The sequence below is a fragment of the Pelobates fuscus genome, chromosome 8, assembly GCF_036172605.1.
Source record: "Pelobates fuscus isolate aPelFus1 chromosome 8, aPelFus1.pri, whole genome shotgun sequence".
NCBI classification, from domain to species: Eukaryota; Metazoa; Chordata; class Amphibia; order Anura; family Pelobatidae; genus Pelobates; species Pelobates fuscus.
In genome coordinates this window covers 32,468,422-32,490,518 of record NC_086324.1, presented here as the reverse complement: position 1 = coordinate 32,490,518, position 22,097 = coordinate 32,468,422, and the positions used below count along the sequence as shown (strand labels likewise).

Here is a 22,097-nt window from a genome sequence, read left to right as displayed (position 1 = left end):
TACTAGCTGGCGTATCTGTGCTGTGTCATAAAAAAAATAGGCTTCCAATAGAAGTAAAATTATTTCATAGGAAACCATAATAACCGCAATAAGATATTTATTCAGTTGGATTGCTGCTTCAGTGGCATAAAAAAAACTTGTTTAAGGGTCCAATGAACAGCACAGCTCTTTGGGAGAGCCTAACGGCTAACTCTCGGAGAGCCTAATGACTAACTCTTGGAGAGCCCAACGGCTAACTCTTGGAGAGCCTAATGGCTAACTCTTGGAGAGCCTAATGGCTAACTCTTGGAGAGCCCAACGGCTAACTCTGGGAGAGCCCAACGGCTAACTCTGGGAGAGCCTAATGGCTAACTCTTGGAGAGCCCAACGGCTAACTCTGGGAGAGCCTAATGGCTAACTCTTAGAGAGCCTAATGGCTAAGCCTTAGAGAGCCTAGTGGTTAAGCCTTAGAGAGCCTAGTGGCTAACTTATTATCATAGCTGCACAGAGCAAGGGGTATATCATTATAAAGTGATGTGAGCTCCCCAGACCCGAGTTTTAAAGTGGGGACCTGGTGTAATGGTCCTCCATCATCTTCTACCACATGTACAGGATGGAGGGTACAATCAAGCAGACAGGGGCTCCATGAACATCTCCTACTAGTTTTTCTACTCTTGTGTGGTGGGAAAGAGTGTGTTCAATGAGACTTACCCTGGGTGACCCTAATGTCCTAATGGGTAATGCGTATTGAGACCATGAGCCTGGTTTTCCCCTGGTCCAAATTAGCGGTCTAGGGGAAATGTTAGCTAGAAGTTATTATGCTATTACTGTACAGCACACTGGATAGGTTGAGGATTGAAGGGGAAGGGACTGATCATAGAGCCCCTAATTAATATCTACTTCCCTTTATCTCACCTGACACAGCATTTAGGAAAGGACCATGCATTGCCTTGACCTAGTTGATTATTTGCATCATGCTCCACACAGGGTGTGCAGGGAGAATTGGGACAATTGGTTAATAATCCTAATTAATATGGGTGACTCTCACATGTTAAATGCTGGGCACTCACAAATCTCAAATATGTTTATTTTTATTTAAATGGACATGCTATGGCTCTTCTCACCCCAGCGAGTTATATAGGGGAAAGCACAAGATACCCATTATGGAGTCAACTTGAGTTGACAATAGGTTCTGCAGGGGCGGGTACTGGACAAGTACTGCAACCAAGGTGCCACGTCTCACGGAGTCTGGGAGCACATCACACAAACTCGATCTTTACCTTGTAATTTATCAGAGGGAGAAGGGGATCTGTGCCTCTGGTGTACAGCTCTTCCTTCCCTCCCCCTTCTCCATGTGCTATATTCAAAAATTGTCATCCTCTAGCTCCCTCTGTCTGTAGGCATGTGAAATACAAGCGCCCATCCTAGTCCTTCAATATCTTCATCTACAAAAATATGTAATTGTACATGGTGAGCCGGCAGCGGAAAACACAGAAAACATACGTATAAACGACTGTAACTGCATTCATTACTGCAATGCATCAACAGAGTTGTCAACCCTCTAGTTAAATCATTCTATTTTGAGTAATACTGTTTAATTACTAGTAATCATTAACAAAAAAAAAAACATTTGGTTTTATCCTCACGTATCTCCTGCAGGTATCTTTCAATGTGACCATTAATTCTACATCGTGTGAAAAACAAACCAGACACATAGTGATAAAACCAGTGGGCCTTCAAGACAGCCTGGAGATAGAGATCCATTCGGAGTGCGCCTGTCCATGTCAGGCTGATGCCGAAGTGCGCAGTGCAGAATGCAGTCAAGGACAGGGAACCTTGGAATGTGGGGTGTGCGTCTGCAGGCCTGGATTCATGGGCGCTCGCTGCGAATGCAATGAAGAGTCTGCCAACAGCAGCTCCTGTACAGAGTTTGACTCTTGCAGCGGCAAAGGGGAATGCTACTGTGGACAATGTATCTGTAACCCCTCTGTGTATGGAAAAATTTACGGAGCACGCTGTGAATGCGACGATTTTTCCTGCCTCCGACACAGAGGACTAATCTGTGGAGGTAAAATTATCATTATTATTAATTATTTTTGTAAATTAGAATATTATTTTTATTGCAATTTTCCTTTCAATTTGTGATTTTGTTTGCTTTTTAAATTTCACAATTTCACAACATCACAAATATTAAATGATATTTAGGCATGAGAGTAAATTTATGCAGGTAAAATACATTCAATTGAATTTATTTTCTTGAGTAACACACTGTGTGCACAAAGTCTGTCTTAACCATAAAAAGTATGTCTAAAATCTAAACCTGTATCTTTTTTACATGCAAACATAGCACACTCAACTCTGCAAACCATGTACATGGCAATCACTGTCACAATTTAACAATTTCACCTAAACTTGACAAGTTTGTTGCCAACTAACCATTCACTGAATAGACCCCTGATTGGAAGTCTAAATATGGGTGTTGGTATAGCTAGGCACTAGGCATGTTCATGGGGAAAATTTTCGGTTCGGTTCGGCATTCCGAAATTCAGGATTTTCGCTATTCGGGACTTTGGCAATTCAGCACTTCAAGACTTCGGAACTTCGGCAACTTCGGAACTTCGTCACTTCAGCACTTCGGAACTTCGGCACCTCGACACTTCAGAAATTCGCCAACTTCGGAACTTCGGCACTTGAGCACTTCGGAACTTCGGCACTTCGGAAATTCGGCAACTTCGGCACTTCGACACTTCGGAATTTCGGAACTTCGGGATTTCGGAATTTCGGGACTTCGGCACCTCGGGACTTCTCTTGCAGCCGCTTGGTAGATAACTCCCTAACTCCCACAGTATTAGGGAGTTATCTACCAAAAGGCTGAAAGACCTAAATTGGTCTTTCAGCCAAATGTATTAATACTAAGTAAAAATTACTTAGTATTAGTACATTTTGCCCCTACTCGCTATACCGCGAGTAGGGGCATGTCTAGTAAACAGTGAGCAGCCTGTGACTGCTCACTGTTTACAAAAAAAAATAGCACCCCCCCCCGGCTCCCACCCCTGAGCGGCGGGTGGGGGCCCTAACGTAAAATGATGGGGGGGATGTATTGTCCTCCCCCCTGGCCCCCACCCCTGAGCGGTGGGTGGGGGCCCTAAATCAGAATAAGGGGGGGGACCTAATGTCCTCCCCCTGGCCCCCACCCCTGAGCGGTAGGTGGGGACCCTAAATTATAATAAGGGGGGTACCTAATGTCCTGGCCCCCACCCCTGAGCGGTGGGTGGGGGCCCTACTGTAAAATAAGGAGGTGGACCAAATGTCCTCCCCCTGGCCTCCACCCCTGAGCGGTGGGTGGGGGCCCTAAATACTAATAAGGGGGGTGACCTAAGGTCCTCCCCCCTGGCCCCAGCCCCTGAGCGGCAGGTGGGGGCCCTAAATATTAATAAGGGGGGGGACCTAATGTCCTCCCCCCTGGCCCCCACCCCTGAGCGGCGGGTGGGGGCCCTAAATTGTAATAAGGGGGGGACCTAATGTCCTCCCCCCTGGCCCCCACCCCTGAGCGGCGGGTGGGGGCCCTAAATTGTAATAAGGGGGGACCTAGTGTCCTCCCCCCTGGCCCCCACCCCTCAGCGGCGGGTGGGGGCCCTAAATACTAATAAGGGTGGACCTAAGGTCCTCCCCCCTGGCCCCCACCCCTGAGTGGCGGGTGGGGGCCCTAAAATAAATGTCCCCCCCAGGTGACTAGGGGTCCCCAAACCCCTAGTCACCCCCTCCCCCCCAATAAAAAATATCCCCCTACTTACCCCCCTCACCTTAAAAACTAATGAGGGGGGGCCTTTAACTAAGTACCTGTAAAAAAAAAAACTTACCATTCGATGTTTTCTTTCTTCTAAAATCTTCTTTTTTTCAGCCCCCAAAAAGGCCAAATAAAAAAACATAATAACCGACGCAATTATAAAGAATTTTTTTTTTTTAAATCCATCTTCACCCATGGAGGGCTCCGCGCAGACTGAGCTCTGCAGGGCGGGGGAAGGCTGTGTAATTTGACTCATAACTCTCTGATTGGTTACTTAGTCCACCAATCAGAGAGTTAACTTTCCCACGCTGTGTAAAATGACACAGAGCACTCCGATTGGTGGATTTCAAACCAACCAATCGGAATGCTGTGACAGGTAAATGTAGAGACTTACCTGTCAGTCTCTTCATTTACCTGTCAGAGCACTCTGATTGGATGGCTTAAACCCACCAATCAGAGTGCTCTGAGCCTAATTGCAGGGCGGGGCAAAGCCTTCCCCCGCCCTGCAGAGGTCAGTCTGCACGGAGCCCTCGCCGGGTGAAGAAGGATTATTTTTTTTTTATATATACCGTATATATAATTGCGTCGGTGGGTGGGGGCAAGGGGGGAGGCATTAGGTACCAAATCTAGTAAGTTAACGAAAATATTTATGTTGTGATAATATAAGAATCTATTTTATAAACAGCAAGATGTAGCACCTTCAGAATCGTTGGCAAAACTAAGATCAAAATAGCCGAGCTGGGGAGGATAAAAAAGACAAATCATCTTAATTATTTTTTAAGTCCTCATTTATCACAACTTGCTGTTTAGTCAATAGACTTCAGTGTTTTAGAATAATGGACGTTTAAATATGCAATTATTTATTTAAAGGACACGGAGATTGTGAATGCGGAGAGTGTGCATGTCACAGCGGCTGGACCGGTGCATACTGTAATTGCTCTCTAGACACAAAAGATTGTACATCGGAGGACGGGACAATCTGCAGTGGTCGAGGAGAATGTGTATGTGGACGATGTGTTTGCAATAATGCTGGCGTTTCCGGGAGTACTTGTGAAAAGTGTCCTACTTGTGGTGAACCCTGTGCGTCTAAGAGGTATGTGTCTCTTTAAAATGTTATTACTAACTTAAAGGTATATAGTACAAATATACTTTGCAGCACTTTAGAATTTTACAAAGGGGATACAACAGCAAATAAGTACAGCCTAATGTTATAAATGGTAACAGGGGCAGGAAATATTTTAAATATTTAAGAAGAAATATTTTTTTGTTTCTGGAAAAACTATTCAGACAAATCAAAATGGTGTGAAAATATGTCAATTAGTATAGTACAAAATATATACCTAACATGATGTGTATGTTTATACTTTGAAGTATACTGATTGGCCTGCCTACTATCCATTTATCATCTTTTTTTATCAATCATCTGATGGAACCCTTAATGACAAAACTAACTAGATGGCTCGTTCATTCCTTGTTTCATTCGTCTTGTAATCTGGTCATACGTTGATATATTTGGATGCCTCTGATCACCCGAAATTTGTACAAATTGCGATCTGTTTGTAAACGAATGCACACATAATAATAATAATAATAATAATAGTCACGACAATGCGCACCTATGACCGGAGGCTCTGTAGTTTATGCACACTTCTGATTTCCGGTAGCCACCTTGTGCTTTGTGACTGGCTGACTTTATCACAATCCACAATAATCCTCCACTAACCCAGTAACACAACCAATGGCATTCACATTGAAATGCATCAGTTGACATCCATCTACACTTAGGGAGAAACTCATTTTACCATTCATTTGTTCTTCTATCAACCGCACTAATTCTGCTATGAGCAGAAGCATTAAATACCTTGTAAAACTATTTTTAAAAACAAGAAAGACTGAAAATAAAAATGAACTGATGACAGCCAAGCAAGCTCAAGTTTTAACAGGTTAAGTTAAACCCCCCAGTTGCAGAGCATTTCAGAATGATATGCTAGTTAGATGCATTTGTAGAGTGTAGATAATAACACAGAATATCAGCCATTGGCTTAGTTAGATTGTTTCCTTTTGGTTCATAAATTACCTATTACTTTTGGAGTAAATCATAGTTTGTAATTTGACAAAGTATGCATTATTACAGGGCACATTGTCAGAACTTGTTCATAGATTTAGATTAAGCCCTAAGAGCCAAACACATTACACACAATACAGTAGATCTCCTGATGTTGTAGAACTCCAGCTCCCATGATGCTTTGCTGATATAAACTGTGAAGTTGTTCAATATAACACTAAATGGACTTATAGCATTTATCCATTAGTATACAGAAAAGCTGGGGCTTATATATTGTTTATAATACAGCATTCCTTTCTATGCTTTGGAAATTGCAGATGGGAATTATTAAAGATACTTGTGTTCTTTTTATAATCACTCTAGAGAAAATAAGACTGGGTACAGCTGGCTCTGAAATACAAGGGGTGGAGAGATATGTGTCAACACGGAGCAGCTGCAGAAATCATACAGTACTCGTCTTTTTATACCTTTGTTTTTTTTTTTTTTTATTAGAAAAAAGTTGCTGTGAGATCCCTCTGCCTGTCCTGGTCTTTCCTTAAACATCTATGGGAGAACCGGACATTTTACATAAACATTTGTAGAATGGGGATGGTACACAAGTACACAGAGAAATGCTTGCAGCTTCCTGTTCAATGATATTTAAAAGTCTTTCTCATCGATCGGTTTTTAAGTCAACATAAAACCATGGTATTGAGCCATGGTGCAAGAGATTAATCATTTATTCATTTAGCTAAAGCTGATAAAATTGCCATTAGGATCTCCAGATGTACTTGACTGCTGACCCGTAATCCATGTCCCCACCGTTGCCCCCCAATAACACACCGAACACCTTCTTAGTGGATAAGGGCAATGGCCACAGCTTTATTACATTTTAAAATTATTAAATAACTTTTAACACTATCCAAATCTGTCAGCTGTTGAGGTTGCCCAACAGACAGTTCCCCCAACCTTTTTTCCATGAGCCTAAACAGCCGGCACTCCGCCATCAGCTCCTGTGCGGGTTGTCATCTCCCCAAAGCGACTCTTCGTCTTAACCTTTTCTTTGCGCTGTCCAGGATACTGCCAAGCTGTGACATTGTAACAATGTGACATTTCTACTATTCTGACCTTCAATTTGAAATTTACTTTGAATTCTCATTTTACACAAAAACCTATCATAGTTAAGATTAGGGCTACAAGTAGAGTTAGGGGTAAATCTGAGGCCAAGCCCGAGTTACAAAGCTATAGCTGGTGTGCAGAGTTGGACAGACCAATGAAGAATTCTACTTCCACACTCAGGGCCGGCGCGTCCATAAGGCGGCACAGGCGGCCACCTTAGGGCGCACCGGCTCTGGGGGCGCCAGATTTCAGTGACCGGCAGGAGGGAAGCGCTCCCTCCTGCCAGGTCACCTTCTGGACCCCCGGCAGGCGACAGCGTTCTAATGAGAGGCGGCGAGGGAGCTCTAACCTGTCTGCTCTGCTCCCTCGTTCGCCGTTTGCTGATTCTGCGGGAGCCGGAATATGACGTCATATTCCGGCTCCCGGCATCAGTAGACGGCCCGCGAGGGAGCAGACAGGTTAGAGCTCCCTCGCCGCCTCTCATTAGAACACTGCCGCCCGCCACACTGAAGCCCACTGGACCCCAGGGATAGATCCACGCCTGCTCTCCAGGTTTGGAGGCTGGGTGGATATTATTAATAATTTGTGTGTGCCTGAAAGTGTATGTGTAAGTGTGTGTCTGTGAGTGTGTGTCTGTGTTTGTGTTTGTCTGTGAGTGTCTGTGTATGTGTTTGTGAGTGTTTGTGTCTGTGTGTGTATGTGTTTGCCTGTGATTGTGAGTGTCTGTGTTTGTCTGTGAGTGTGAGTGTGTGTATGTGTCTGTGTATGTGTTTGTCTGTGAGTGTGTGTCTGTGTATGTGTTTGTGAGTGTGTCTGTGTATGTGTTTGTCTGTGAGTGAGTGAGTGTGTATGTGTGAGTGTGTGTATGTGTGAGTGTGTGTATGTGGGAGTGTGTGTATGTGTCTGTCTGTGAGTGTGTGTGTCTGTGTATGTGTGAGTGTGTGTATGTGTCTGTGTGTGTATGTGTTTGTCTGTGAGTGTGTGTAAGTGTGTGTGTTTATGCATTTGTGAGTGAGTGAGTGAGTGAGTGAGTGTGTGTGTGTCTGTGAATGATTGTATGAATGTGTGTGTCTGTCAGTGTATGAGTGTGTTTTGTCAGTGTGAGTGTGTCTATCAGTGTGTGTTTGTGAGTGTCTGTCAAATCAGTGAGAGTATGTTTGTGATTGAGTGTGTGTCTGTCAGTGAATGAGTGTGTGTCAGATCAGTGAGTCTGTGTCTGTCAGTGACGTCTGTGTGTTTGTCATTGAGTGTGTGTGGCTGTTAGTGTGTATACACCACTGAGTGTAGCGTGGCGGAGCGGAGCGCAGTACAGGAGCTTCTGTTTCCTGTACCCGGCCAGACTGATAGGAAGTGCTCACTGAGAGAGCACTTCCTGTCAGTCCAGCCAGGTACAGAAAGCTGAAGCTCTTGTAGAGGATCTGCTCCGCAACGCTACAAGACAGGTAGGAGGCACACCAGGAAGGGGAGTGTGACCGCTAAGAGGGTGGGGGGTACACCAAGGGACAGAGAGGGGAGGGGAGAGAAACACCAAGGGACAGGGGAAAGAGGGGGTAGGGGAGAGGAACACTAAGGGACAGGGAAGAGGGAGGGGCTGGTTAGGAGGCACATAGGTGAAGATGTTAATTTTAGAGGAGGGGGGGGCAGAAAAATGCATCTTCGCCTATGTACCCAAAAATCCTTGCACCGGCCCTGTCCACACTGGCTAAGCTGTAGCTGAGGACTCGGGCTGTGGACACCAAGAGAGCCCATGATTTTGTCAAGCCACTAGAAAATTATTTGACACACACTGGAGAGAGAGCACCCAAAGAGCCTTTGCACCATCACCACTACAATGAGCTGCATTGATTACGTGCCCCTTTAATATAGGGTTTTATAGGTGATGACGTGCTTTTTCTATTCACTAAGCCAGTTATTGTTAACGCAGTGTTCTTGAATTCCAATCCAGGGTCCAAGTCCAAACCTTGGTCTGGCAAACCTGGCAGAATAAAAAATTGATCCAGGTACTCAAGGATAGCTGAATGGCAGATTTAAAGAAAATCAGTGTACCAAATGCACCAATAAGCCAATCATTGTCATAAATAACTAGCTAATGTTCACATTTTTTGCCAGAATAATCCAAATCTCGAGCTCGGCAATTTGTGCGTTCAGATTATTTTTTTTTTTTTTAAATGTACAGTTAAATAAATAAAATGTACAATTTCCTTAAGAATCCCCAGTTTAGGGAATATCCCTGAGTGTGATCAGCCTGCAAGTAAAACTGTGTAATTAGAGGCCACAGACCCTTCAGACCTTCTGGGGAGTTTTACAAGGAAACATACAATCTCGCCCCACCTTGAGTGAGGAACGTATCCTGACATCTGGTCTCCTCCGTCATTCTACAGAAGGGTCGTTGAGACCTTCACGGGATGTTTTGGAAGCAGGTTGTTGCCAGGCCCCATCGCTGTGGGATTGTGGTCACAATATTGCATCAGATTTGTAAAATGATTACGCAGCCGTCTAAAGTGCTATTTATCATGCCGGATTACATGACTAATATTGCCTGCAGATCTGTCTGCGTTTTATATAAGGTAAAAAAAAAGAAAACGGGAACAATGAGGACTGTATCAAGTTGGTTTCTACAAGAATTTATGCCACGCGTCTGCAAAACGTGCGTTTGCAGAAGCCGTGAGTGTCTTTGAAACCGGTACTTCAGTGAGGTTGACTTGTTGTTGCTTCCAGTGACAGTCAGAGATGGATTAAGCTGTGTTTCTCTTTGCAGGGCCTGCGTAGAATGCCATCTGTTGTCTGAGAACAAGGAGATACAGGGATGTGCAGAGACATGTAAACTGGTGGATGCTACGGTCAGCAAAGATCAAGGTCTGCAGGATTCTCACATATACCTAAAGGACATATTGCGGTTGAATGCAAAACAGCGAAGGATAAAAAAACACTCCCTGGCCCTCCAGTGCCAAGAGATTGTTTAACCCCTTGGCTGCTGGAGGAAAGACTGCGTTACTTACCCTTCTTGCCTTGAAAGGATTAAGTAAAGCCGCTCCACAGAAATAAAAAAGAAAAAAATGTGGGGGGGGGTGCTAGAATCACAAACGATACAAGGAACTAGTAAAAACACAACAAAATATTTACATCTGCTATAACATTCTGTTTTAACAGTATCACTGCCAGCTTTAGGCATGCCCTGGCATTCAAGAGGTTAGTTTGGCAGGCCCATGCTCGTTTTCACATCAAGCCTATGACATTATCTATTAGGAATTTGTACATATATATATACATATATATATATATATATACACACCCCTGCAGCATATGAATTCTACACACCTCCACAATGGCACGTTGCACTTTTAACTGTCTAGGAAAACATTGCCGAAGTGAGAACACTTTCATTAGAGATGCAGTTGATAACGCCATTTATATATTTCTAATAATTGTTCGCACTAATTTTTACCAGAAGTTTTATTACAGAAACCAGATTTTCTTTTTTTATGGGGATTGGGAAAAATAAATAAATGAAAAACACTACAAGCCCCATAATCCATAGTTCTAATAAGTGTTCTAAGTCTGATCACACTATGGTTACAGCATTAACCATAAATATACCTACAGTACACCATTTTGGGGGAACTTGCAATTTTGGTGTTTCAGAAGAAGTTTGTTTATTAAGGGACAAAATGTTTTTTTTTAGAAATGCAGTACTTGGCATCTAAAACTGTAGCTTAACACCGCTGTGGCTGCGTATGTCAGGGCTGTCCAGTTGTGGCCCTCTGGTTTGGAGGTCTATTCACTAAATACTGGATTGTCGTGAATTGAGAACCGAGCTGCAAAATTTATATTAGCATGAGCGGATTTACAAGAATTCTTCCACTCTGCTTTGGTCATGGCCTTGGAAGTCGATGCTGTGGCATTTACTTTGGCAGCTGTGTAATGCCCGTCTGCAAATGTAATTCAGTGGCGTTTATTTTATTAAACTGTGCTCTGCAAAGAATTAAAAAATGTGAATTCCAAATTTTACAATGTAAGAAAACTTGTGAGACAGATGCTTAGTATGAAAATACAAACATAAATGCTGGTTTATCCTATAACATCATGCAATGCAAATTTAGAGAAACAAACGGTTAACAAAATAGAAGTAGAGAAAAATATGTCACCAAACCCTTCTGAGCAAACTAGTTGATCTCATAAAAGGGAAAAAATAGGCCAAAATAGTCAAATTGGAGAGAGGCTCCAGTTATTTTGGCCTGAGTGTTGAGATTAATCTATTCCTGGTTTAGTGAAAAAAAACTCAGTTTGTAGAAAGAAATGGAATTTTAAAAATAGCCAAATTGACAACATTGTGAAACTCAGCTATTTTCCAGCTTGCCCATTTTTGCCTAAAATGTGAAATCCCTTGGGCTATTCTCAGTGCTAAGGAACATTGCAAGCACCATAACCACTACAGTGTTTCTTTAAACTCCTGTTTGGAAGTTAGCCAGTAGAGGTGAAATGAACCCTGCAATGTTTCTCAAAAACTGCCATGTTTTCACTTGTAGGTTTAAGGGGAAACTGGCACTGTACCCAGACCACTTTACTGAGATGAAATGGTCTGGGTGCCTATAGTGTCCCTTTAACCCTATCAAGTAGTAGAGTGATACACACTGGTATCAGTAGCACTGGAGCTCTGTGGTAGAAGTCTTGGAGTTTAACCTCCAAATATAACAGGCTGCACAGCATAGGGTGAACAAGATAGTATTATTGTGGAATGCAGGACAAAAAAACAGATACAAAGTTTCGGAAGTTAGGCCTTAATCATGTATGTCCCTTTAAACCCGTCATTGGTGCTCTGAGAGCATGCTTTGGAGAGGACAATTACAATGGATATTCAGTAAGGAATATGTCGAACTATTCCCGATGATGACTACTTGAATGTTTCTTTCTACCTATCATTCTATGCATTCAGAACCCTCCCCCAAGGGCAGTAATAGACCTGGGAGAAGATAGCCATAAATAACTTTTACATCTTTCTACAAGTGAGTCCGATTACACTTAACTGACATTCCTTGTTTTCTGTAGTTAACGGTTTCCAACTGTTGTGACAATCTATACCAAGTCAAGCATAGTAAAAGATATGTAGCACTGGGTATCACTTTCCAACAAATGTTTGTGCTCCTAACACAGTGTTAACGAGTAATGGAGAACATATTGTTCCCTTGTAACACATGATACTATTATACACCCTGGCCCTGTTCTAAGAAACGTTGGAAGGATTGGTTAAATAGAGGCACCATTTTCTATTCGAAGAGGGCATTATTTGGTCAGTGCTGACTGACACCTGTGGGATGTGCCGAGACAAGGCTATAAGGGGGAATACAATGTTATCTCATTCTAACTGGAGTGAAATGAGAAGAAATATTGAACCTGCTCTAGCAATTTTGTCTCCAGACGTCTATCTTAACCATTTGTGAGAGTTTCATGACGTGACGATCTATCAGGTCGGATGTTTTGATGCGATGCATCTTATTTTACCTGTCTCTTCTCCCATATTTTTTTTTTCCCTTCAGATTTCTCCAAGGATAAATCTATTTTCTGTTCTGTGCAAGGTGAAAATGAATGTGCTATTACATTTGGAATGGCAACGGATGAGCAGGGAAAGAAAGTCATTTATAACATACGCCAGAAAGGTAGGCTTTTAATATGGACTGTCAGAGATTATAATATAGAGGATGGAAATGTGACAGATTGTTGCTAGCCTGCAAAATACCTGGCAAACACAATATAACCATTTACTGCATTTAAACAATCTCATTTGTCGCTGACACTGACCGGAATAATGCATTCTTACAATGAATGTAATATGTTAGATATTTGCGAAAATAACCCATAATGGCTGGAAAATATTCTTTGGGATCTGTTCACTAAAATCGACTAGAGGGGATTTAGAAAATTTAGCCTAAAATAGCTGAGATGGGTAAAATCTTCACTAGTTGTATTTTCCTTTCGTTGTTGTTTTTCTGCTTTTGTTTTGTTACTCGTTCTACTGTTTTGGCAGAAGCTCTGCAACTCCGAGTTTAGGCTGCAGGACTCTCAAGCTCTGGCTGCCCAGATGTAGCTAGGACTAGGGATAAAGTGGTTTAACAACCTCCATCTGTCTAGTAAACAAAGAGAACGAGTAGATCCAGTCCAAAAAAATGAACCAGAACAAAAAAATTTAAACAGGTTAGCGTACTAAAGTAAAATGAAGAATTCAAAGTAAATTTAGAATTTTAGGTCAAAATAGTCAAACTGGATAAATCTTCTTAATCATCTGCGTTTTTAATTCAGCTGCTCTGGTCTTAAATTTTAAATTAACTTTGAATTCTCACTTAAGTGGCTAACTCTTAGTGTTATGTTTTAGTTCAGTCACAGTTTGTTACTGTGTCAACTTTTTATTAACTCCTAAACAGCAGAGAACTGAGCAGTGAGATTGCAGGGCAAAGATCTATACACCAAAACCACTTCATTAAGCTGAGCAGCTTTGGTGCTTAGAATGCGCCTTTAGAGATTTAGAAAATTGCATCACAATCCAGTTCACACGAGGCACTATCAGGGCATACGTTGCAAACGAGTAAGACAAACATTGTATTTTTTTTTCTTTTCGCTGTTTGTTATATTTGTGCTGACTGCGTTGACAAAGAGCTAAGATGAATGCTCCCATTTGCCAGAATAAGATCTATGGAATTCTAAAAGTAAAAAAGTCTTGGGGAATGGCAGTTCCCCTTTAAATTAGATATGACAATATCATTGAACAATAAATCATGCAACAAACAGTGGTTTTGCCCAGTTTAAAACCCCATTTTTATATATTCAAATCTGTTCTCCAGAAATGCTATATTGGATACCCACAAGGTTCAGAATATTTAAAGGGACACTTTATGCACCCAGACCACTTCAGCTCATTGAGGTGGTCTGGGTGCAAACTCCCATCACCCTTAACCCTGTAGTGGTAATTATTGCAGTTTTTAAAAACTGCAATAATTACCACTGATGGTTAACTCCTCCTCTAGTGACTGTCTACCAGACAGACACTAGAGGGACTTCCTGAATTGAAATGGACTTCTGGTCCGTTATCTGACGCTGGACATCCTCACGCTCTGCATGAGGACTTCCAGCATCAGATTTTCTCCATAGGAAATCCTTGAATAATGCTTTCCTATGGTGAGATCCTAATGCGTGCGCAATCATTGCCGCGCATGCGCAATAGGTATCCCCTGCCGGCAGACGTCATCAGTGGAGGAGCATGGGCAGAGCTGAGCCATCACCAAGGGACACCGGCGCTGGACCCAGGTAAGTGACTGAAGGAGTTAATAACCTCTTCAGCGCTGCGGCAGGGGGCCTTGACTGAAGGGGAAGCTATAGTGCCTGGAAAACGAGTTCTTTTTCCTGGCACTATAGTTTCACTTTAAATATGTAGCTTAGATCTAGTTACATATGCTGGGTGTGTTTTTGTTTTTTTTATTTAATCTTCTTTAGATTAATTTAGCTTTGTAATCCCACCCTTACTGCCCTTTCCTCCATTAAAGGACCACTATAGTGCCAGGAAAACATACTTGTTTTCCTGGCACTATAGTGCACTGAGGGTGCCCCCACCCTCAGGGTCCCCCTCCCGCCGGGCTGGATGTAGAAGAAGGGGGTTAAACACTTACCTTTCTCCAGCGCCGGGCTCCCTCGGTGCTGGAGAATCTTCTCCCTCTTCTTACGTTATCGGCTGAATGCGCATGCGCGGCAAGAGCCGCGTGCGCATTCAGCCAGTATCATAGGAATGCTTTCCTATGGACGCTGGCGTCTTCTCACTGTGAAAATCACAGTGAGAAGCGCAGAAGCACCTGTAGCGGCTGTCAATGAGAGAGCCACTAGAAGCTGGATTAACCCATTTGTAAACATAGCAGTTTCTCTGAAACTGCTATGTTTACAGCAGAAAGGGTTAATCCTAGAGGGACCTGGCACCCAGACCACATCCTTGAGCTGAAGTGGTCTGGGTGCCTATAGTGGTCCTTTAATAATAATACAGTACATGACATCAAGACACAGGTTTCTGTGAGTTGTAATCCATCTGTTTGAACTACAACTTCTTGATAAGCTTGCTGCCCGTCAGTGACAGCTGGTGAAGATTAATAATGGTTTGGTGCTAGAATACACTATTAATGGTCAAACTCAGCAGTGCTGTAGGAAGTTGAGGAGAATTATGATTGGCTGAGAGTCCCACTTCCTGGTTTGGTAAAAGCTCACTTTAGAGTCTACACAGCCGGGGAATTTTCAGCTAATATGAGTATCTTTGTCATTATTATTAAAAATGCATTCAGTTCAGCTACTCCGGCTTAATTTGAAATTCAAGCAGAATTCACTTCTGATAATGAAAGGGTACTGCTGAGAGAGCTATGAGGAATCCAAAATGAGTTTATGGTAGAAACAAAATATATTGGCTTAAAGTGGCATCTAGTGGCTGTATTTAAAATGACTAGAGAGCTCGCAAGCAACAATTGTAGGATCTGTTTAAAAAAAAAAAAGCCTTTACATTCAAACTCATTTGATTATTTATTTTAATTAGAGTCAATTTGCTTAAGTGATTTTCTAACAGGACTATTCACTAAAGTGAGAATTGCTGGGAATTCAAAGTAAATTCAAAGTACACTTCGCAGAACTTGGAAAAAAAATCCCCAAGTCTGCTATGCTTCCAGATCGGCTACTCTGGCCTTAAATGTGAAATCCACTCTGTATTCCGGACGATACTAACTTTAGTTAATATCCCTGTCAAGGTTCTGGTGTTTTTTTTTACATTAGCCAAATTCAACACTGAAAAGGATTATGTCACCCACAGGTAGATGTATATACACATATACACATGACTGCAATAGCCTTAGTTTTAATTGGAAATTTAATGTTTTTTTTTTTTTTTTTTTTTTTGCTTGCTTGTTCACAACTCATCGATCAAAAATTGACTGGAAAAAAATAGGTTAAAGGTAATAAAAGAATATTTTTAGTACAGGTCTAAAGACGTTTAAATATTGCATAAATTCCCCTTGGAAGTCTATTTGTCACAAGAGTTTTGTCGGAGAGAAACGTTGCTGATCTTATAAGAACTAACTATAAGAAAGTATAAATGATTTGTGTTTGCAGATTGTCACCAGGCACCAGACGTCCTGATGATTGTCCTCGGTGTATCGATAGCTATCGTTGTGATTGGTATTGCCTTCCTCTGCATTTGGAAGCTGTTAGTTTCGTTACACGATCGCAAGGAAGTTGCTAAGTTTGAAGCAGAGAGACTGAAGGCCAAGTGGGAAACGGTATGTATTCATCTTACTGGGGGGTGCCTTTTGCTATTCCAAGCACTGTAATCACCTGATTAAAATATTACAATAGTAAAAAACTGCATTTAATCCTACAATCCAGATTCTAAGAATTAATATTTCAAATTAGAATATACCAAAATATGTGCAGAGTGTGAAGAGCATTCATTATTTCTAAGTTATATTTAAAGAACATCAGGTGATGTTTTAAGTTAAAATAACATACATGAGAATTTTCAAGATATTCACAGTAATTGTCTATCTATAGATCATTACCGTTATTCTAGAATGTTCCATTCAGAACTGGAATAGAGTAAATGGGTTTATTCACTAAGCAGATTGCATAGCTCCCAAGTGTCACTATTTAGAAGGGATAGTCCCTATTTTGGGTCCAAACCCCTCCATCCCTCTTTTTTTTTTTTTCTAATATCACTCTATTCTAGAAGCTCCATACTGTTGGTGTGTCTGAGTGAATAATAGAGCTCCATAGCAATATTACTCATAGTAATGTGTCATTAAACAACAATCAATGAGTTTAGAAATCAGTCTGTGTAGATCAGATACATTGTTCTTGTCCTAACTTACATTTTAGTTGCATAAATTGTTATTAGTAACCTAAACTTTCTCAGCAAGTCCCGCCCCTAGCCACACCGATACTCACACTCCTAATTTTAAAGTGTCCTTTGTTGGGAGGTATGAGTTAAACTGATTTCACAACTGATTTACAAAACTTGGAGAAAATAATGGTTTGTAAATATGTCTGCCTGAGCCTTACCACTATTTAAGATGGGCCTGTTGTTTTTAACATCACCAGCAAGATCCTGTCACCTCCTGAAATTTGTATAGACTTGTTTATGATTTTAATCTATGAAGATATGAGGTAGGAATATATCTATTTTTAGGTGTCTTGCCCAGGCACACTTACTGGTGAGGTAGTCTTACCGGGATTTGGACCTGGGTTAATGTGTATTGAGATTGTGTATACTATGTAATTTGCAAATTATTCTCTTTTTGTGGTACAGTATGTATAAACAATATTATAATATTGCTGTTAGAAAAATGTATCCAATCAATCTCTCATCTTTTTCTTTCAGGGAACCAATCCATTGTATAAATGTTCAACTACAACGTTTACAAATGTAACTTATAGAAAGCAAGAAAAACAGAAAGGTGGCGTTGTGTGAGACCGTCCCGCGGCAGAGTGCGTTTACGCATGTCAACACTTTTGCTAGGTGTTTTCAGGGTTAAAGGTTTGGAAACTTGAGCATTAGCTGTAGACCTGGAAATAGATTATCACTGGAATGCCAGATTGTTAAACCACTGTAAAAATATAAAAGAGGGGTACAGACTGAGGGGGTCTGCTTTTAACCCTTTAGACCCCTGTGCATGATCTGGGCATTAAGGGTCCATACTATAGCACTGAAAGCTCTGTTTAGTGTCATAAAAGGGTCTAAAGACCTGCTGACGGTAAACAAGCAGGACAAATATGGCCAACACAGGGTCGGGAAAGCTTGGTGTGGTAATGGCCTTTAACTGGTTGAGTTTTGTAATCACAGAACAAAATGTACCAAGAGGAAGGCACGTCAAAACATTTTAGTTTTTGAATTTTGCATATTCACCATATCAAATTCCAAGGAAACTACATGCAGGGAAATGGGAAAATGTTTTAAATGTGATTTGTCCTCTTTACCGCATATATATACACTGGTACAAGTTAGTAGAATAATTAATTTGGATTTGGGGCTACATGTGGATTCCAGAAAGGGGATGATGGCCATAAAAACCTTTTGTTTGCCTTTCCACTGATACAAATATACATTGTGTTCTGTGTGTTCTACACGTCCCAGACACTGTGATGGGTTCGTTTTAATCAGGAATTCAATAATATCAGACTGGGTTATCCTTAAATGGGCCTTTCATATTGGCAAGGTCCATTTCGGCTCAGAAATAACTAGGGTTGTACAATGTACATGCCAAACCTCTAGCCTATATTTATAAAGGAAGTCTATTTTTTATTATTATTTGTGTTGTCCTACTTGGGTAACACAGTACATGTCACCCCGCTTACAAATGGTTAAATGCATTGTGGGATAAAAAAAACTGTGCATGTGTGCTCATCTGTTGGTACTTAAACATCTTTACATGTAGACATATAAGTATATATGAAATAGTAAGGCCGTTGTGTGCATTTTACAGTGTAACTATGACTTATTTTTTTTATATTTTATTTTTCTGTAACATGCATATTTCAAATGCAAGTGGCGTTTTCTGGGTACTAGGTGGAATATTAAAAAAAACACTCATGTAGATTCCTTAACCGCAGCTCTACTCATTGATGCAAGAAAATTACTTTTTTTGGCAAACTATACTGCCTGCCAGAACCAGCTTTTGGCATCCAAATATAAATGGTGGCTTCTATATTTTCAAAGGTGTTTTTTTTAACACAGTACGGCTCTTTTTTTTCCCATACATGGTTTGGGCTGGGCTTTTTACGATTGGGAAAAGGGTCAGGAGAACCCCTGTTATTTTTAAATGACTTGTAAGCATTTTGTCAAACAAAGTGAGTGACCACAACCACTACACTGAGCTATAGCTATGGTGCATAGACTGCCACTTCCATTTAATGTACCACTGGCAAGTTGTTACTCGAATAATAATAATAATTCCAAAATGCATGCCACGTGTACATCGTTCTGTTTTGGAACCAGAGCACTTATATAATTTTTGAACAAAACATAATTGGAATGTTGGGGAGTACAAATCCCATCAGCTCAGTCAGTCAACAGAGACTACCAAAGGCTGCTTACATCAGGCAGCTGTCTGCTGTAAATCTATAGCAATGTATTTTACTGCCCACCCCTGTGATACACAAAGGGTTCATGCAGAATATGTGCAATAGAAATTCTATATCTGACGTTCCTTCGTCACTCCAGATGTTTTGGACTACATCTCCTCTGATGCTTTGCCAGCATTATGGGAGATGTAATTCACAACACCTGGAGTACCAAAGGGTGCCTACCTGTGCTCTAGGACAGGGTTAGGCAACCTTTGACACTCCAGTTGTTGTGGACCATATATGCCTTCATGCTTTGCCAGAATTATGGCTGTAAGGGCATTATGAGAAGTGAAGTCCACAACAGGTATGGTGCCCAAAGTTGCCTACCCCACTCTATAATATTAAATGATGTGATTGTACTAAGATTTCAGCCTATCATGTAAGATTATCGCCTAAATTCCATATTTTAGTGAATTAAATTAAAATGGCAAAACTGAGGCTTAAAATAACAAAACAGAGACAAAAGCTGAAATCAGCTATTTTAAACACAACTTGATATTTATATTAAATTTTCTAAAATTCTGAGCTTCATCAAACCTGCCAAACTAAACTTGCAAATGTTTTGCAAAATATAGTTTTCTTTTTCCATTTAATATGTGCAATTGGTAATTAAAGGAGCAAAAAAAAACTAAAAAACATGAACCTTATATTAACACCATCAGTAGCAATTTTTTTTGACTTCTTTCAGTCATGGTATAGCGTTTATTTGGAATGTGGAAGGCAAGACTAGCACTTAGGATGACATATCGATTGCTATATATTGCTGTTAAGGTATACTTAAAAATGATTTATGTAGATTTACAGAAATGTAATTTATTCAGAGATATTGTATTGGGTCATCATCCAGTTTTTTGCAATATTTGAGACAGACAATTAAATATAAAATTCAGTAAACAAGGACAAACTGAAAAAACAAGATTCGTAACAAAGAAGTAAAAAAAAATAAACCTCCAGATTTATTTTACTTATTTTACAGATCTATATATGCACTGGGAAGTCAAAATCTATTTTACATGACTTTTTAATCAACAGGAAACATCTAGAAGTCACTTACATACAAAACAAAGTAATTTAGATCTTTTGTCTAGTTCTTTAAAAATGTTTTGCTACCAGTCACGATACCGGTGCGATATTATGCAATTTATGTATCAAAGTTTTTTTTTTAAAAGTGTTTGAAGACAGTTTCTCATTCTGTTAAAAAATATGTTCCCATACATTTTAAAAACATTTTCTATACTAAAATAATTTTGCAGTATTTGCATACTTACAGCTTTTAGCGTTTCTGAGCCCAGGATAAAAGCAAAAAAAAAAAAAAAAAAAAAAACTACTTCTGAAAACGTATGAAAATATGAAAGGCTAAAAGAAGAGGCAATTATGCATCACTATTTTGTTTGTATTTGTAATGCATTCCCCTCTGAGATTACACTGTTACTGTGCTACTGTTTTTCAGTTATTTTGTACTGATTTCTCAAAGGAGAAAAATTGATGCATTTTAATTATGTGACATTTGTTCCTTTTTGTAGTAAATATTTGTTTTGACCAAAGGCTGGACCTTATGTTAATCAAATTGTTGTTTTAAGATTTTTTTTGTTTGTAAATTGAAGAACTTTACATTAAATACATTTGAAAGAAATGATTCCAACTGTGCAATTGTGTTTGTGATTGTTACATATTTAAAGGCAATGGGATTTTTGTTCAACTCTATTAGTTTGGTCTACATTTTGCAGTAGGTTCTCAAGCCACCAAAAATGGACAAAAAGAGCTAAGCATTGACAAGTGAACATGTGATAATTAGTCTCTTCTCTAATGCTTATTTGGAAAATTAAAGGGTTTCTCCAACCCGGTGATTAAAATTGAATTTATGCATTATAAATACCTTATAGGTCCCCCCTGTTGTTTTGCTCATTATTCCGATTATCCTGTCTTCTCCTCTCCTTTGACCTCGGCTTGTTTCTCGTTCTCCCGTTTTCTGGCACCCTTTACTTGGCTTGTCTCCTGACCATTCTTAGTGTGTTTAGCCCGGCCACTCTAAGGACCGGTATAGCACCCTTCCTCTCTGTGACCTGTTAGTGTGTTTGGTTCCGAGAATCGTGACAGTATGTCTGTCAGTGCGTGCCTGCTTAATTGTGTGTGCCTGAGTGATTGTGTGTGTCTGGCTGTCAGTGTGTGTCTAAGTGATTGTGTGTGTCTGGCTGTCAGTGTGTGTATGTCTGTCAGTGTGTGTCTGAGTGATTGTATGTGTCTGGCTGTCAGTATGTGTATCTCTGTCAGTGTGTGTCTGAGTGATTGATTGTGTGTGTATGTCTGTCAGTGTATGTATGTCTGTCAGTGTGTGTATGTCAGTGTGTATGTCTGGCTGTCAATGTGTATGTCTGTCAGTGTGTATCTGAGTGATTGTGTGTGTCTGGCTGTCAGTGTGTGTATATCAGTGTGTGTCTGGCTGTCAGTGTGTGTATGTCAGTGTGTGTATGTCAGCGTGTATGTCTGGCTGTCAGTGTGTGTATGTCTGTCAGTGTGTGTCTGAGTGATTGATTGTGTGTGTATGTCTGTCAGTGTATGTATGTCTGTCAGTGTGTGTATGTCAGTGTGTATGTCTGGCTGTCAGTGTGTGTATGTCAGTGTGTGTATGTCAGCGTGTATGTCTGACTGTCAGTATGTGTATCTCTGTCAGTGTGTGTCTGAGTGATTGATTGTGTGTGTATGTCTGTCAGTGTATGTATGTCTGTCAGTGTGTGTATGTCAGTGTGTATGTCTGGCTGTCAGTGTGTATGTCTGTCAGTGTGTATCTGAGTGATTGTGTGTGTCTGGCTGTCAGTGTGTGTATATCAGTGTGTGTCTGGCTGTCAGTTTGTGTATGTCAGCGTGTATGTCTGGCTGTCAGTGTGTGTATGTCTGTCAGTGTGTATGTGAGTGATTGTGTGTGTATGTTTGTCAGTGTGTATCTGAGTGATTGTGTGTATGACAGTGAGTCAGTGATTGTGTCAAATCAGTATGTGTATGTCTGTGTATCTGTGAGTGTGTCTGTCAGTCAAAGTG

General features: G+C 40.7%; 1 protein-coding gene across 2 annotated transcripts in view; it reads left to right on the top strand.

The window, feature by feature from the left end:
* ITGB6 (integrin subunit beta 6) overlaps positions 1-17,575 on the top strand; it is a 61,809-nt gene extending 44,234 nt beyond the window's left edge. For both annotated transcript variants that reach the window (XM_063429659.1, XM_063429658.1), the window contains exons 11-16: positions 1,639-2,047; positions 4,637-4,859; positions 9,688-9,785; positions 12,464-12,583; positions 16,056-16,222; positions 17,320-17,575. In XM_063429659.1, the coding sequence (XP_063285729.1) occupies positions 1,639-2,047; positions 4,637-4,859; positions 9,688-9,785; positions 12,464-12,583; positions 16,056-16,222; positions 17,320-17,409 (1,107 nt within the window). In that variant the 3' untranslated portion in view covers positions 17,410-17,575. The remainder of the gene's footprint in view (positions 1-1,638; positions 2,048-4,636; positions 4,860-9,687; positions 9,786-12,463; positions 12,584-16,055; positions 16,223-17,319) is intronic.
* Positions 17,576-22,097: the final 4,522 nt, after the last annotated feature.